General features: G+C 43.8%; 1 protein-coding gene across 3 annotated transcripts in view; it reads right to left on the reverse strand.

The window, feature by feature from the left end:
* CLSPN (claspin) overlaps positions 1-14,404 on the reverse strand; it is a 270,119-nt gene that overhangs the window by 6,767 nt on the left and 248,948 nt on the right. For all 3 annotated transcript variants that reach the window (XM_069223824.1, XM_069223822.1, XM_069223823.1), the window contains exon 24: positions 13,158-13,322. In XM_069223824.1, coding sequence (XP_069079925.1) covers positions 13,158-13,322 — 165 coding nt within the window. The remainder of the gene's footprint in view (positions 1-13,157; positions 13,323-14,404) is intronic.

Below are 14,404 nucleotides of genomic sequence, written 5' to 3' on the forward strand. Positions count from 1 at the left end.
CTCAACATTCACAAATATACATTTCTGACATTCAAAAACAAAACAAAAACAAATCAGTGACCAATATAGCCACCTTTCTTTGCAAGGACACTCAAAAGCCTGCCATCCATGGATTCTGTCAGTGTTTTGATCTGTTCACCATCAACATTGCGTGCAGCAGCAACCACAGCCTCCCAGACACTGTTCAGAGAGGTGTACTGTTTTCCCTCCTTGTAAATCTCACATTTGATGATGGACCACAGGTTCTCAATGGGGTTCAGATCAGGTGAACAAGGAGGCCATGTCATTAGATTTCCTTCTTTTATACCCTTTCTTGCCAGCCACGCTGTGGAGTACTTGGACGCGTGTGATGGAGCATTGTCCTGCATGAAAATCATGTTTTTCTTGAAGGATGCAGACTTCTTCCTGTACCACTGCTTGAAGAAGGTGTCTTCCAGGAACTGGCAGTAGGACTGGGAGTTGAGCTTGACTCCATCCTCAACCCGAAAAGGCCCCACAAGCTCATCTTTGATGATACCAGCCCAAACCAATACTCCACCTCCACCTTGCTGGCGTCTGAGTCGGACTGGAGCTCTCTGCCCTTTACCAATCCAGCCACGGGCCCATCCATCTGGCCCATCAAGACTCACTCTCATTTCATCAGTCCATAAAACCTTAGAAAAATCAGTCTTGAGATATTTCTTGGCTCAGTCTTGACGTTTCAGCTTGTGTGTCTTGTTCAGTGGTGGTCGTCTTTCAGCCTTTCTTACCTTGGCCATGTCTCCGAGTATTGCACACCTTGTGCTTTTGGGCACTCCAGTGATGTTGCAGCTCTGAAATATGGCCAAACTGGTGGCAAGTGGCATCGTGGCAGCTGCACGCTTGACTTTTCTCAGTTCATGGGCAGTTATTTTGCGCCTTGGTTTTTCCACACGCTTCTTGCGACCCTGTTGACTATTTTGAATGAAACGCTTGATTGTTCGATGATCACGCTTCAGAAGCTTTGCAATTTTAAGAGTGCTGCATCCCTCTGCAAGATATCTCACTATTTTTGACTTTTCTGAGCCTGTCAAGTCCTTCTTTTGACCCATTTTGCCAAAGGAAAGGAAGTTGCCTAATAATTATGCACACCTGATATAGGGTGTTGATGTCATTAGACCACACCCCTTCTCATTACAGAGATGCACATCACCTAATATGCTTAATTGGTAGTAGGCTTTCGAGCCTATACAGCTTGGAGTAAGACAACATGCATAAAGAGGATGATGTGGTCAAAATACTCATTTGCCTAATAATTCTGCACTCCCTGTATATCTAGCTGCAGATTACCTTTGAATTCTCCCCAGGCATCATTCTGGATCCTGAAGATTTTTGTTAGCAGTACCCCTGCGTGCCAGTAGATGGCACCGATTGGCTCAGAGTCAACAGTCAGCGGCAGAAATGACTTTGCGGGTCCTACCCATGTGTGCCAATGTCAGTTTCTTTTCACGATTTTCCACACCAGAAATGCTGAGCCATGAAGAACACTGACAACTGCTGCGTCCCAACTAAGGCCTTTAAAGGGAAGTCCCTACCCCCTAGAAATCAGTTCGCAGAGTGGGGAGGATAGGTAAGGAATCTGCAACTAGATATTGTCTCTACCAGATAAGGCGTTACCAAAGCTATGAAACTTGTTCATCGGTTAGAGACTTCTAGTTGCAGATTCCTTAATTGTGAATGGATACCCAAGCAATACATCCCCAGAAGGAGGTCTGCGAACAAAGATCATACCAGAAAATTCTGCAGGACCGAACAGACGTGGTACCCATCCCTACCAACTGGATTGTCCAGGCAGTAGTGTTTGATAAACGTGTGTAGAGAAACCCACGTTGCCGTCGGACAGATGTCAAGGACTGGAACTCCACGTGCTAATACAGTGGTTTCAGCTGTAGCTCGGGAACAATGAGGACACAAACCTTCAGGTGCTTGCTTTTTGACCAGTGGGTAGGAGTTGATCATCCACCCAAAACTCTTTTGTACAATCAAGGTAGACCGCCAATGCTTTTTTTGGTTCCAGGCGGTGGAGTTTCTCCTCTTCCTTGGAGGGATGTAGGGGTGCATAAAAAGTAGGCAAGGTGAAGGACTGGCCGACATGAAATGGCGTAACCACTTTTGGCAAAGAGGAAGCCAGAGTGCAAGGCACCACATTGTCAGGCTAGATGGAAATGTAGGGTGGCTTAGATAAGGCATGCAGCTCACTCACTCTGCAGGTAGATATAATTGCCACAAGGAATGCTGTTTTCAACGTGAGAAGCCTCAGAGGACAATTGTGGAGAGGCTCGAGGGGAGCTCACAAAAAAAAAAAAAAAGTCTGAACCAGATTCAGATCCCATTGGGGCATAATGACTGGGGATGGTGGAATGAGATGTGTAAGACCTTTAAGGAACCTATGTAAAATAGGAGACTTAAATAAAGACGGTTGATCAGATATCTGCAAAACATCAGATATAGCAGACAAATATCCCCAAGAGTGCCCATAGCAGAGCCCTGCTGGGCAAGGGAAAGAATGAATAGGACCTCAGAGAGAAGGGGAGAAAGGCAGTCAGACTTGTGTGTGCACCATGCCTAAAATTTCTTCTAACAATAGGCGTACACCGCTTTGGTGGAGGGACACCTGGATACCAAGATTAGATTACAGACTTTGGGAGGAAGGTCAAAAGCTGCCAACTGCCGCAACTCAATCTCCACATAAGAAGGCGGAGAGTGGCCAGGTTTAGGTGAAGAACCCTCCCTTGCTGCTGTGACAGAAGATCCTCCCGAAGGGGCAGTCTCATCGGAGGATCAATGAACATGCTCAGCAGCTCGGGATACCACACACTGTGCCCAGTCCAGAGCCACAAGGATTACTTGGGCCCTGTTGTTCATGATCTACTTGAGAACTCTGGGCAGGAGCGGTACGGGTGGAAAAGGGTACAGGAGGCCTAAATTCCACTCAATATGAAAAGCGTCTCCGAGTGACTGCAACCTTGGAAACTCCAATACGCAAAACTCCTGACATTGCATGATGGAGATGCCATTAGTGATCCTTTAGGCATTTTCAGTGGAGTTCGTCCGCCCTGGTGTTCGGAGAGACCACCAGGGAAACACCCTGCTGTTCCAGCCATGTCCAGAGGACAAGAGCCTCTTAAAAAAGTATCTACAACCCTCACCCTGCTGGGTGCAGTACCACTTGGCAGTGGTGTTGTCCGTAAACAACTGCAAAATATTTCACTTGATAGAGAAAAGAAAGGCTTTCAATGGAAGCTAGATCGCAATGAGCTCCAGCATGTTTATGTGCAGTCCTGTTTCCCCCAGAGACCAGATTCCTCTGATCTCTACCTCTCTCAGATGACCACCCCATACCAGGATTGAGTAGGCATCTATCACTACTGTCAGATTTGGTTGGGGGAAGGCAGAAGGATCTGCCTTTCGCAGAATCTAAGTTCGCTAAACACCACTGCAGATTTCTTTCAGATCTCTCCTACATCTGAACCAGGTATGTGAGATTCCCCTGATGCTGTGCCCACTGGAACTTCAGGTCCCACTGCAGAGACTGTATATGCTATCTGGAAAGTGTCATCAGCAGGATGCAGGGGTCCATGAGGCCCAGCAGCCTTAGTCATTCACACTGAAATCCAGGATAGAGGCTCAAACATTGGTATTGTAGGAAAGTACCCTCTTTTTGGCATGGTTAGCACTCCTTTTTCCTGGGGTCAGTGTGTTTTGACTGTTCACTCGGATCTTGCTAACCAGGACCCCAGTGACTGTGCTCTCTCCCTCTAAATGTGGTTGTTCAGGACTTAGCACTCCCTACAATTGGCATACTGGTGCCCCCATTCAAGTCCCTAGCATGTATTGTACCACCCATGTGAGCCCTTGCAAAATGTGTCTGCAGGCCTGCCATTGCAGCCTGCGTGAAAAGGTGCATGCACCCTTTCACTACAGGTCCCTACACCAAGTCACTGTACAGCAGGCCTTCCTAGCCCAGAGGGCAGGGTACGGGTACCCGTGTGTGAGGGCACCCCTACGTGAGCAGAAGTGCCCCTACGAACTCAAGCTCCATTACACTTGACTTCGTAAGTGGAGGGAAGCCATTTTATCTGTGTACTGGACCTGTGTCCAGCTACATAATGGTAACTCGGAGCCTGGGCATGTTTGGTATCAAACATGTCGTAATCAGACCCCAATAGTGTTGCCAGTATTGGTTGTATGATTCCATGCACTCTGGGGGCTCCTTTGAGGACCCGCACCATTGCTCCTACTGGACTTCTGGGATTTTCTGGGCAGCCCGCACTGCTACCACCCCACAGACAGGTTTCTCTCCTCCTGCTGCTTGACCAGGTCAGGCAGGGAAAGGCAGACATAGAATTTCCTGTGGGAAAGGGAGATAACACCCTCTCCCTTGGAAAGAGGCGTTACATGGCTTGGGAGGGGAAGCCTCCTCAAGCCACCGGAATGCTCTGAAGGGAACATTTGGTGCACTCCTTGCACAAACACCAGTCCAGGGACCTCAAGTTCCTGCTCTGGCATGAAACTGGACAGTGGAAAGGGGAGAGGCCACTCCCCTGTAAGTTACCACCCCAGGGGTGGTGCCCAGAGCTCTTCCAGGTGGCCACTTGATTCTGCCATCTTGAATCCAAGGTGGGCAAAGGGCCCTGTGAGCATGAGTGGCCAGGTCAGGCCTTACGTCACAGCCCTATCCTGATAGATTGTCACCTTGCTAGGTGACCATCCCCCTTCCTGGGCTATTTAGGGTCTCCCTCTTGGGTGGGTCCTCAGATTCAACGTGCAAGATTCCAGCACAACTCCTGTGCATCGTTTACTTCACCTTCTGGCCACCGGGACTGCAACTGGCCCGTCCGGGAACCAACAATCTGCAACTCCAGCGACATCTCCGCTCGGCAACATTGTTTCTCCGGCTCCTTCCAGCAGCTGCAACATTTCCCGGGCTATGCATCCTCCGAGGGCGACGAATCCTCAGCCTGCACAAGAAGTAAGAAGGAATCTCCCTTGGAGTGAAGGAGTCACTCCCCTGCATCTGCAGGCACCAAACGCAATGACAACCAGCTGCGTGGATCCTCTCTCCTCTGGAACTGCGTGAATCCTGCATCACAGGTTGTGGTTTGGAGTGGTCCCCTTTGTCCTCTTTACCAGCTTTCCAACTTGGTAGGCAGTAAGCCCTTGCCTCTCTTCACAGGACAGTACCCCTTTGCACCATGACTCTACCAAAGCTTGTTTTTCTTCCTCCAAGGAATCTCCAGGCTCCGTGTAGCACCAGCGCCCAGTACTCCTTTCTGCAAAGCAGTTTCCTGCCTGCTGGTCCAGCGACATGGAACTCTTCAGGTGTGCTGAGTGGGTCTCACTGCGACTTCTGTGGCTGCTGCCCGAGGGTCACCTGTGGGCCTGCCTCCTCTTCTTGTGACTCACAGCTGCTGAGGGCCACCTCGGACTCCCCTCTTTGGGTCATATCCCCTGAGCCTTGCCAGTCCTCTTCAGCCTTGCAAAACCTTCTGACTCTTGCATTTGCCAAAGCTTGTTGGTGGTTTCCCAGCAATTCTGGAACTCCTCTTCTGCCCGTGTGCTTCACTGCTGACTTTCTTCATCCATCGTCTACCTGGTCCTACATCCACAGAAGGGTGGCTAGTGGCTCCTGCCACAGCTGGACACTCCAACTCAAACTGGACTTGGTCCCCTTCTTTTGCAGGTCCTCTTCTGTCAAGATCCATCTTTGGTTTCTTCCAGTCTTGCACAGTCCTTTTCTAAAGTTCTCCGAGGTAGAGGAACACTAAAACCCCCGATTTCTGCAGGTGAGCTGCAACCACCGCCACCATCTTCGTGAACACTCAATGGGCGCTGGTATGGCCAAAGGGGAGCACAGTGAACTGAAAGTGCTTGTGGCTTACCGTGAACTGCAAACAACATCTGTAGGCAGGACGGAGATGTGAAAATAAGCATCCTGCAAGTCCAACGCTTCCATCCAGTCTCCTGGGTCCAAGGCAGACAAGACCAGAGTCAAGGTGAGCATCTTGAATTTCTTCTTGAGAGATTGAGAGATCGAAGGTCTTGGATAGGGTGAAGGCCCTTGTCAATTTTGGGGGGATCAATAAGTAGCAGGAATAGCAACCACGGCCTACTTCTGAAACTGGAACCCTCTCTCTATTGCTCCCTTGACCAAGAGAGCTACAACTTCCTCGCGGAGATGTGACAGATTATCCTCCATCATCAGATTGTAAAATGGTGGCATAGATGGAGAGGGTAGTCTCAAAGGGGACGGAGTAGCCCCTTCGGACTATCTGCAAAACCCACCTGTGTGAAGTGATGGATTGCCAGTGGGAAGGTGATGGCAAATCCTGCTGCAAACTGGTCCTTGGTGTCGGGGGATGATCAACGCCACCTACAGTTCACGAAAATCTTCTGGATCAAGTGACGCCAAACAAGAATTCAAAGGTATGGAATCTGCAACTAGAAGTCTCTATCAGATACCTCGAACCACTGATAAAAGGAATTATAGGTACTAGAAACTCCCACACTAACACTTAGATCACCAGTGCAAAGCTGTAATCTCTGGCAATCCCCGCTGCAAAATGGGACACTATGGTTCTTCTCATCTTCGTCAAAACACACATTGTTTTTAATTAATGGAACTTTTGTTTTTTAACTACCTGCTCACTAGTCTTTCACAAACCCATTGCAGATTTATTTATAGTGCGCATTTTAACCTACAAGGTATCATGGCACTTACCTCTCAAGAATGGAGCTGCTATTGATTGGATAGATCTTTACTCATTATTGCAAGGGAATAGCCAGGTTTGTAGTGCTTTCCTAAAAGCTGATTAGTAGTGTTTTTCAGGAAAGCTGGTAATTTGTTCCAAAGCTTTGCCACTTTGACTAAGAAAGTTTGTACTCCCAGTTTTATTTTTGGGAATTTGGGAATGCACAGGAGATTCAGTCACAGATCGTAGGTTCCTCACAGGTATGCATCATTTAAGTTTCCTTTGCAACAGTTTAGGGCCTTTTCCCTGAATTGCTCTGAAAAGAATGCAAAGGGATTTAACTGCTATGCTTTGTTCTATTGGAAGCCAATAAAGTTCTTTCAAGGCTGTGGAGAAAGATGGTATTCTTGGTCTGTATCCTACTAGGTTTGTGGCTGGTGTTTGTATTCTGTACAATAATTTTGTTAAACAGTCTGGTACTCCTAGCAGCACATCATTGCAGTAATCAAGCCTGCTTAAAATAGTACACTGCGCTATCAGTGTTCTAGGCAGAGTGGGTAAACTCAACAGGATTTTAGATTGCAAAGTAGCGCAAAGCAGGTAGCTGGCATTTTGTTGACTTGGCTCTCCACAGATAACTTATGATCAAAAGTGCAAGACCATCTGCGAGGCTTATAAGTCATCATTCTTTGGTAATGGCCAAAAATTGTCCGGAAATGCCACTGAAGAATTTACTGGTTGAGCAGCAGAGAATCCGTTTTATCTCCACAGAATTGTAATGAGTTATCTATCTAACCAATTCACAATGAATTCCAGACATTTATGAAAAAAGTCCTGTGATTTTGGATTACTGTTTTTGAAAGATAATATCAGTTGAGTGTCACCTGCGTAGTTTACATTACTGATATTGAGGGATTTAATAAGAGAGATCAAAGGCCTTATATACATATTAATAATCATACTGAATGCCTACCCCTGGGGGACTCCATACTCTGTTTTAAACTCAGAGCAATATGAAGATAGAGAAATCGTTTGGCATCTGTCAGATATGAACTTAGCCTGTTCAGTACTATTCCATTATTTTTACTCTTTACTAACCTTGGTAGTTGTATCTTGTGATTACCTGTGTCGAAAACAGCTGGCAGTTCAAGTAGTATCAAAACCGCCTCTTGACTTCTAACCATGGTCATCTCGAGTTCATCCATTACCAGTGCGGATTCTGTACCATGTGTTGGTACAAAGCCAATTAGCTCCTCTTACAGGTTTTGACCTTCCAGAAGCATTAACAATCTTTTGCTTACGTATCATTCTAGAATTTACACAGGGAAAGGCAGTAGAGCTATTGGTCTATAATTACTAAGCACCAGATCTCTACAACATTATTCACCAGCCACACCTGGACAAAATGGCAACCTCACAATCTGCTCATGCACTCTTACCATTACACCTGTACCATCATCGATCTTACTCAGCTTCTAATCCCTCTTTGCCCACCGCACCTTCACATCCAGACCATGGTATATTCCACTTCCTATAATAAGCTTCAAGGCAACAATGTTTCATAAAAGAAGGTTTCATTCGCATCACCTCATTCTCGGTTTCCAACATCAATAACACCATGTTACCCTAGCAGACTTCAGCTTTAGTGTCGGAGTCACCAAGACCATCAGCGACACCTTTCTAAATCTTGTATCCTTACTAGGCCTAACTCACATAGCTGGACCTAATACTATCTAACACAGTTTCACTCACCTATTCCAACTGAACCCATCACACTGTATATACCAATTCACATTACCCTGTCACTGAAGAACAGCAAACTTCCCTTTTACGGCACATAAAACCACCAATACCGCAGCAACAAAGCTCAAGAAGTCTCCTAAACAGTTCCCTTAAACATAATTGTAACAGCCTTCACTTTTTGACATGGGTAACTTAACATTCTCCTCAACATACTCAACTTTTAAACACCCACCCACTCATCCACAGCACAACATTTTTACTCAAAACACAATGCCCCATGGACATGATCACTTCGGAAAGATCAATCAGAAAACAAGTAAGGATCTGAAGACTGCCTAGCCCTCAGGATGACACATTCTGCCCATACACTATTCACTCAGGAGGCCAAATACATCCAAGCAAGAGAGATGAAAAAAAAGCAAGTCACTACTCGAAGCAGTCAAACATTTATGTGAAGGTTCTGCAGCCACTCAAGATCCAACAGAAAAACTAGCAGCAGCATCTTCTTCATCAAATGTTATGTTAACAAGATTTGAAAAAGGCGACAAAACACCGCAACTGGTGTCCTGGCACTAAGCAAAACACACAGTGGAAAAAACAAGACAGCCAATACACAGCAGATAGACAGCACTGTTATCCCACTGGAATTCTGCTAAACTGATCCTAGTTCTTAAAAAGCCAAGCATTTAGGCATTCCTGAAGTACTGGGGGCAAGCTATAAGGGGGCATTGGTTGCTCATGCCAGAGCTTTTCTGCTATCACTGAACAGGCTTTGCCACCTGAGTGAGCTCTTTTGAACGTAGGCACAATCAACAGTTGGGTTCCCGAGGAGGGTCGTGAATGAATAGTCACCTTCCAATTATCATCCTCGACTACATGTAGCATTCAGGAATCTTCAATTAAGTCAAACTTAGAATAATTCCATGCTGCCTGCATGGACCCTAGAACACCATCAGCATATATTTAAATTTAATGAAAATGCCCGTGTAGTGTTCATCACTGCAAATCATTTTCTTTATAGTCACAATATACACCGTCAGTGATGTATTTTCCTTGAAATGCTGAAGTGTAGTAGGAAATAATACTGGAAAAGATGCCTTTTTTTAATGTCTGCAACACATTGTCATAGAAAAAGGCTGCCCTTGACAGACAACATGAGAGGAAAGAACTGCCTGGTAAGTTAACACTGAAAGCTAGAAAACAATGCCTGTGTAGACCCCAGAGAGACCTCTTTCCACAGTACACTGCCGTGGAAGTGTGCCTAAATGTGTCAGTTCTTTTTTATGTGATGAACAGGATATTGAAGTTATCTGACAGCTGGGGAGGAGGCAGGGTGTTTGTGACTTCAATGAAGATTCCTATTATGCATAACTAAGGCTTCAAGTATGTAACTTTTGCTTCTGCATTGTAGGATCTTCATGGTTAGTCAAAAAGGTAGAATAGAATAGCAAGCCAATAGAAAAACCTCCTAAAGCGGCTGTCAGTAATCGTATACCCTGTGAGTCCATAAAGTGTATGACTTCAGAACTAATGCTTCTAACCATGATTCAGACCCATTAGGACAAGATAAACTATCTGAAAGGTTTCTTAATGTTTCTTATCCACATCTAGACTCCGATCATCCACATCTAGGCAGTAGTGTTTTGTGAATGTGTGTAATGAACTCCAAGTAGTTGCCTTACAAATGTCCAGTATAGGGACCATGCCTCATCCAAGCTGTAGTGGCAGCCTTGACTCCTGTTGAGTGAGCTTTGGGCTTGTCTGGCAAAGGTTTATTTGTTATCTGAAAACATAGTGAGATGCAAGAGACAATCCAAGTTCCTAAATGATTTGGTCTACACAAAACTGTAGGACCCTTTTAAGAACTTGGAAGTGTAGTGCTCTCTCCACTACAGAGGCAGGATTTGGAAATAAAAGTAGGTAGTGTGATAGATTAATTGATATATGAAATGAAACTCTGATACTACTTAAGGCAAAAAAAGAAGGATGTGTACGTAATACAACCCTATTGTGGTGAAAAACTGTGAAGGGTTCTACCGAAGAAAGCGCCTGCAATTCACTATGAGCTGAGGTGATTGAAACTAAAAAGGCCTTCCTACATGACAAGTGTTGTAGAGTTGCCTTATGGGTAGGTTCAAAAGGAGGACCCCTTAGTTTTGACAACACTAGGTTCAAGGTGAAGGTCTTCTGACTGGTGGAAAAACCTTCTTGAGTCCTAAGAATTTTTTGACTACTGGAATCCTAAAGGAAGATTGCAGTGCTGGACATTTTCAATAAGCAGTGGTGGCTGCTAGATGAACTTTAATTGAGGAGAACTGAAGCCCTGATTTGGCAAGATGGAATAGATATGGTAGGATGATATTCTCCTGTGCTTTAATAGGATTATAGTTAATAGCCTAGCACAAACAGAAATGTTTCCACTTAAACACATAGCATGCTCTTGTGGATGGATGTTTGGCTTCTTTCAAAATGTTCATGAAATCAGTCGGGAGATTCAAATGTCCGTATTGGGTGACCTCAGGAGCTATGCTACCAAATTCAGTGATTGGGTTGTTCAATGTAGAATCTTGCTCTGACTTTTGGAGATGAGATCTGGTCTGAGTGGCCAATATATGGGATGGGCTATGGATAACTAAAAAAGATTTGTGTACCCCTTCTGTCTCAGCCAATTTGGAGCTATCGAGTATCATTGTGATCTGAGAACTGATTAGTTTCTGGATTACTTGTGGAATCAGCTGAATTGGTGTAAAAGCTTACGCAAATGGAGTTGACTAGTTTATCAAAAGTGCATTGCCCACAGACTTTGGTTCCATAGCCCTGGACACATAGTAACTTAATTTTTTGTTTTGAGTTGTGAAAAACAAATCTAACGTTGGAGTGCCCCAGTCTTTGAAGATGTTTCCCACCACTTTGTTGTTGAGAACCCATCTGATTGTTTTTGTGGTAACAACTGATAAAATCCGCTTCTACATTTGCACTCTTGGTATATGGAAAGCAGTGATGGAAGTCCCTGTTGCCTCAGCCCAATGCCACATTGTTTGAGCTTGAAGGGAAAGTTGTCTTGATCCTGTTCCACCTTGTTTATTTATATGAAAAACTGTAGTGGTGTTGTCTGACTGAATCATAATGTCTTTTGTTTCGAAAGCTGGAAGAAGGCTTTGAAAGCTAGGAGAACAGCTTTCAGCTGTGATAGGCTTTTTCTTTTTGAGACCAAAGACCTTGAACTGTCAGATGTTTCTTATGGGTGCCGCAAACTTCTAAAGAGGCGTCTCTGACAATCAGGCAGCAGCAGAGGAGGGGCTGGTGGTGGAGACATGAGAGGTAGTGGTTGTGGTGGAAAGCATGGCTTTCTTTTTTTTTTCTTTTAAGACAGTTGTGTGGAAAGCTTGGGTTAAGGCATCCTGGAAAGAGGGTTTCCTCTTCTTTTGTATAGATTCTAGTAGTGGAAGAACCCTTGTAGAAATTTTCCCAGAAAGTAAGTGGATCAATGTAAGTGCAGTGTGGCCATATTGAGAACATGGGTAAATCCTAACACAAAGTAAAAGATCAGCTTTGTTGTCAAATTTGTGCTAGGTGGTTAGTGCATAATTTCTGAGAGATTGAGGTTGTGCATTTTATCTAGAAGAAGCAAAGGAAGGCTCTCTTGTTTTCGCATTTCTTCTTTGGGATATTTGTATGTAGCTACAGTTAAGAGTACAGCCATGGAATGAGAGCTTGTCTGCTGGTAATAAACCTTTCCATGACTTTGTAGTTGATACATAAAAATTAGATTTTATTTCCTCCCCTCTGAGAGGGAACCAAGGAAAGTTGCAAAGCCGGTGATGTTTTATTATTTATGTTTTAAAAGTAAAGCTGTGAATTTTGTACTAGTTTAAATTTTGGAAGTTTGTAATTCTGGAGCACTTGTCAATTTAGTTATACTACTTATGTGGGTGTTTTTGCATGCACCCTGCACCAAGCAGTTTGCATCTGCAGCTCTTGCAAAGTGCTTCTTACTCCTATGGGTTAGGCCTGCTTTTAAATTCCAAGCTAAATCAACAAAAGGAAAATAGTTCTGAGGATTTAAAATTGGTTCAGGCATCAAGGTATCCTGTTTAGTAGAGAACACAGACCTGAACAACCTCTTTCAAAGAAACTTTCCAAAAGAACAGCTTTGAAACTGGCGAAGAGCACATCTTAAGTACTGAGACCCGAAACCAGACTGAAGTGTAAAATAAAGAGATCTGGTGAGAAAGAATGTCCACAACGAGACACATGTGTAAAGCACAAAGGCAGAAAAAGGCACAGTAAACTCAGGAATAAGAATGGGGGTAACTAACAAATGTATGTTTTGCCTAGCAGTTCAAACACCATGCAAGCTGTGGTTTTAACACCAAATTGGGACACAGGTTATTACAAACATGATTTCAAGGAAAATAGACCAAAAGACACAAATATTTGTTGTCAAGTTGAACCATATAACATGGCCGCAGCGAGAACTATAAGAGTTAGTTAAAAAAAAAAAAAAAATTGTTTGGTTACATGTTATGAAAAGAAGGTATTGGGAATACATTCAAATCCCAAGTTACAGAATAGCAGAGGGAGTGGGGGAGGTATTAGCAGCTTGTCTTTAGCATTCATCTGCACAAGTACAATCTCAACAGCAATATGGAGCTGGCAAATCATTTGCGAATAAGCAATTTTAGTGGATGTTTGAAACCCTACCCCTGGCCTGGCTTTTGTTTTGGTGTTGTCCTTCTTGTCTGGAGAAAGTGATTGGAAAACAAAGTTTCTTGTGTTGCGAGGGGCACCGAGATTGAGATCAGACATGGCTGTGAGCTTCTGAAGAACCTCCTTGGGCTTATTAAGCAGCGATCCAGTTTTCATCACCTGCAAAGAAAAATTTGCATGCAATTTATATTACAGATCATCAAAAAAGGCTGTGAATGGATTTCAAATGTCATTACAATGCAATGTATTTTAGCAAATAGCTACGATTCAGCTAGATAACCTTTTAACTCCTGACGTCGTAGAAACTAAATTAAACAGAGGAAGGTACACAAGCCATTGTAAGAAAATATTTACATTTTCACTTAACGAATCTTAATGGTGTGTGGGTTGGTGTGTGTGGTATGGGTGTTGGTCTCTCTCTCCCCCTATTTAATGGAAGGAGCAGGAACGGGCAATTTCAAATTGGGCCGTAATTTAGCACATGCCGGGGTTGTATACAACATTATCTTGGAACAGCTGGGTATCCCCTTATTAGTAATTGTGGGTGTCCGTGCTATTATTAAAAGAATAGTCCAGTTGAAAATGGCATATAATGACTTCACGCTCTATTTTTTGTCAACAATGCTCAATCTTTTGTGGAAAGTCTGTATAGGTCTAAGGCTTTTGTAAGAGTAATAATAATAATAATAATAATAATAAGAAGAAGTGCCCGAAAGTCAAATGAGTGTTAGTCTGTTGTCCTGCTCTACTCAGTAAGGGCTCACAAAACATATAGCATAACATACAAAGTAACGGAGCACTCTGATAAGAGAGTATTGATATTCAAACAATATGATAATATAGTTAGTGAAGTCAATAGATGTGTGTACTATTGTCTTTTAATAACATATATCAAATAGTAAGGACGCAAATACAACACAATATAGATTAATCCATTTACATACAACCCAACTTTTTAATCCAATGTTTGGTACATAAATACATGAAATAGTAAGTGTTGTGCTCTACATAACTGATGCAGATCGAGTTGAAGAAACAGCCGACAAGTGTTTTGTCCCTGACGAGAGGCTTCAAGGCAGTAAATTGTGTCACAAAGAATAAATTCAAAGATTGGAAAATGTAGATCGTAAGGCCAGTCTTCTTTTTGGAAAGTATGTTCATAGGAACAAAAATTAACGTCTCTCTATTTGTGATCGAAAGGCACCACGAGTAACATTTCCAGTCAAAGGTAAACAATAAAA

This window comes from Pleurodeles waltl, chromosome 3_1 (assembly GCF_031143425.1).
Source record: "Pleurodeles waltl isolate 20211129_DDA chromosome 3_1, aPleWal1.hap1.20221129, whole genome shotgun sequence".
Lineage (NCBI taxonomy): Eukaryota > Metazoa > Chordata > Amphibia > Caudata > Salamandridae > Pleurodeles > Pleurodeles waltl.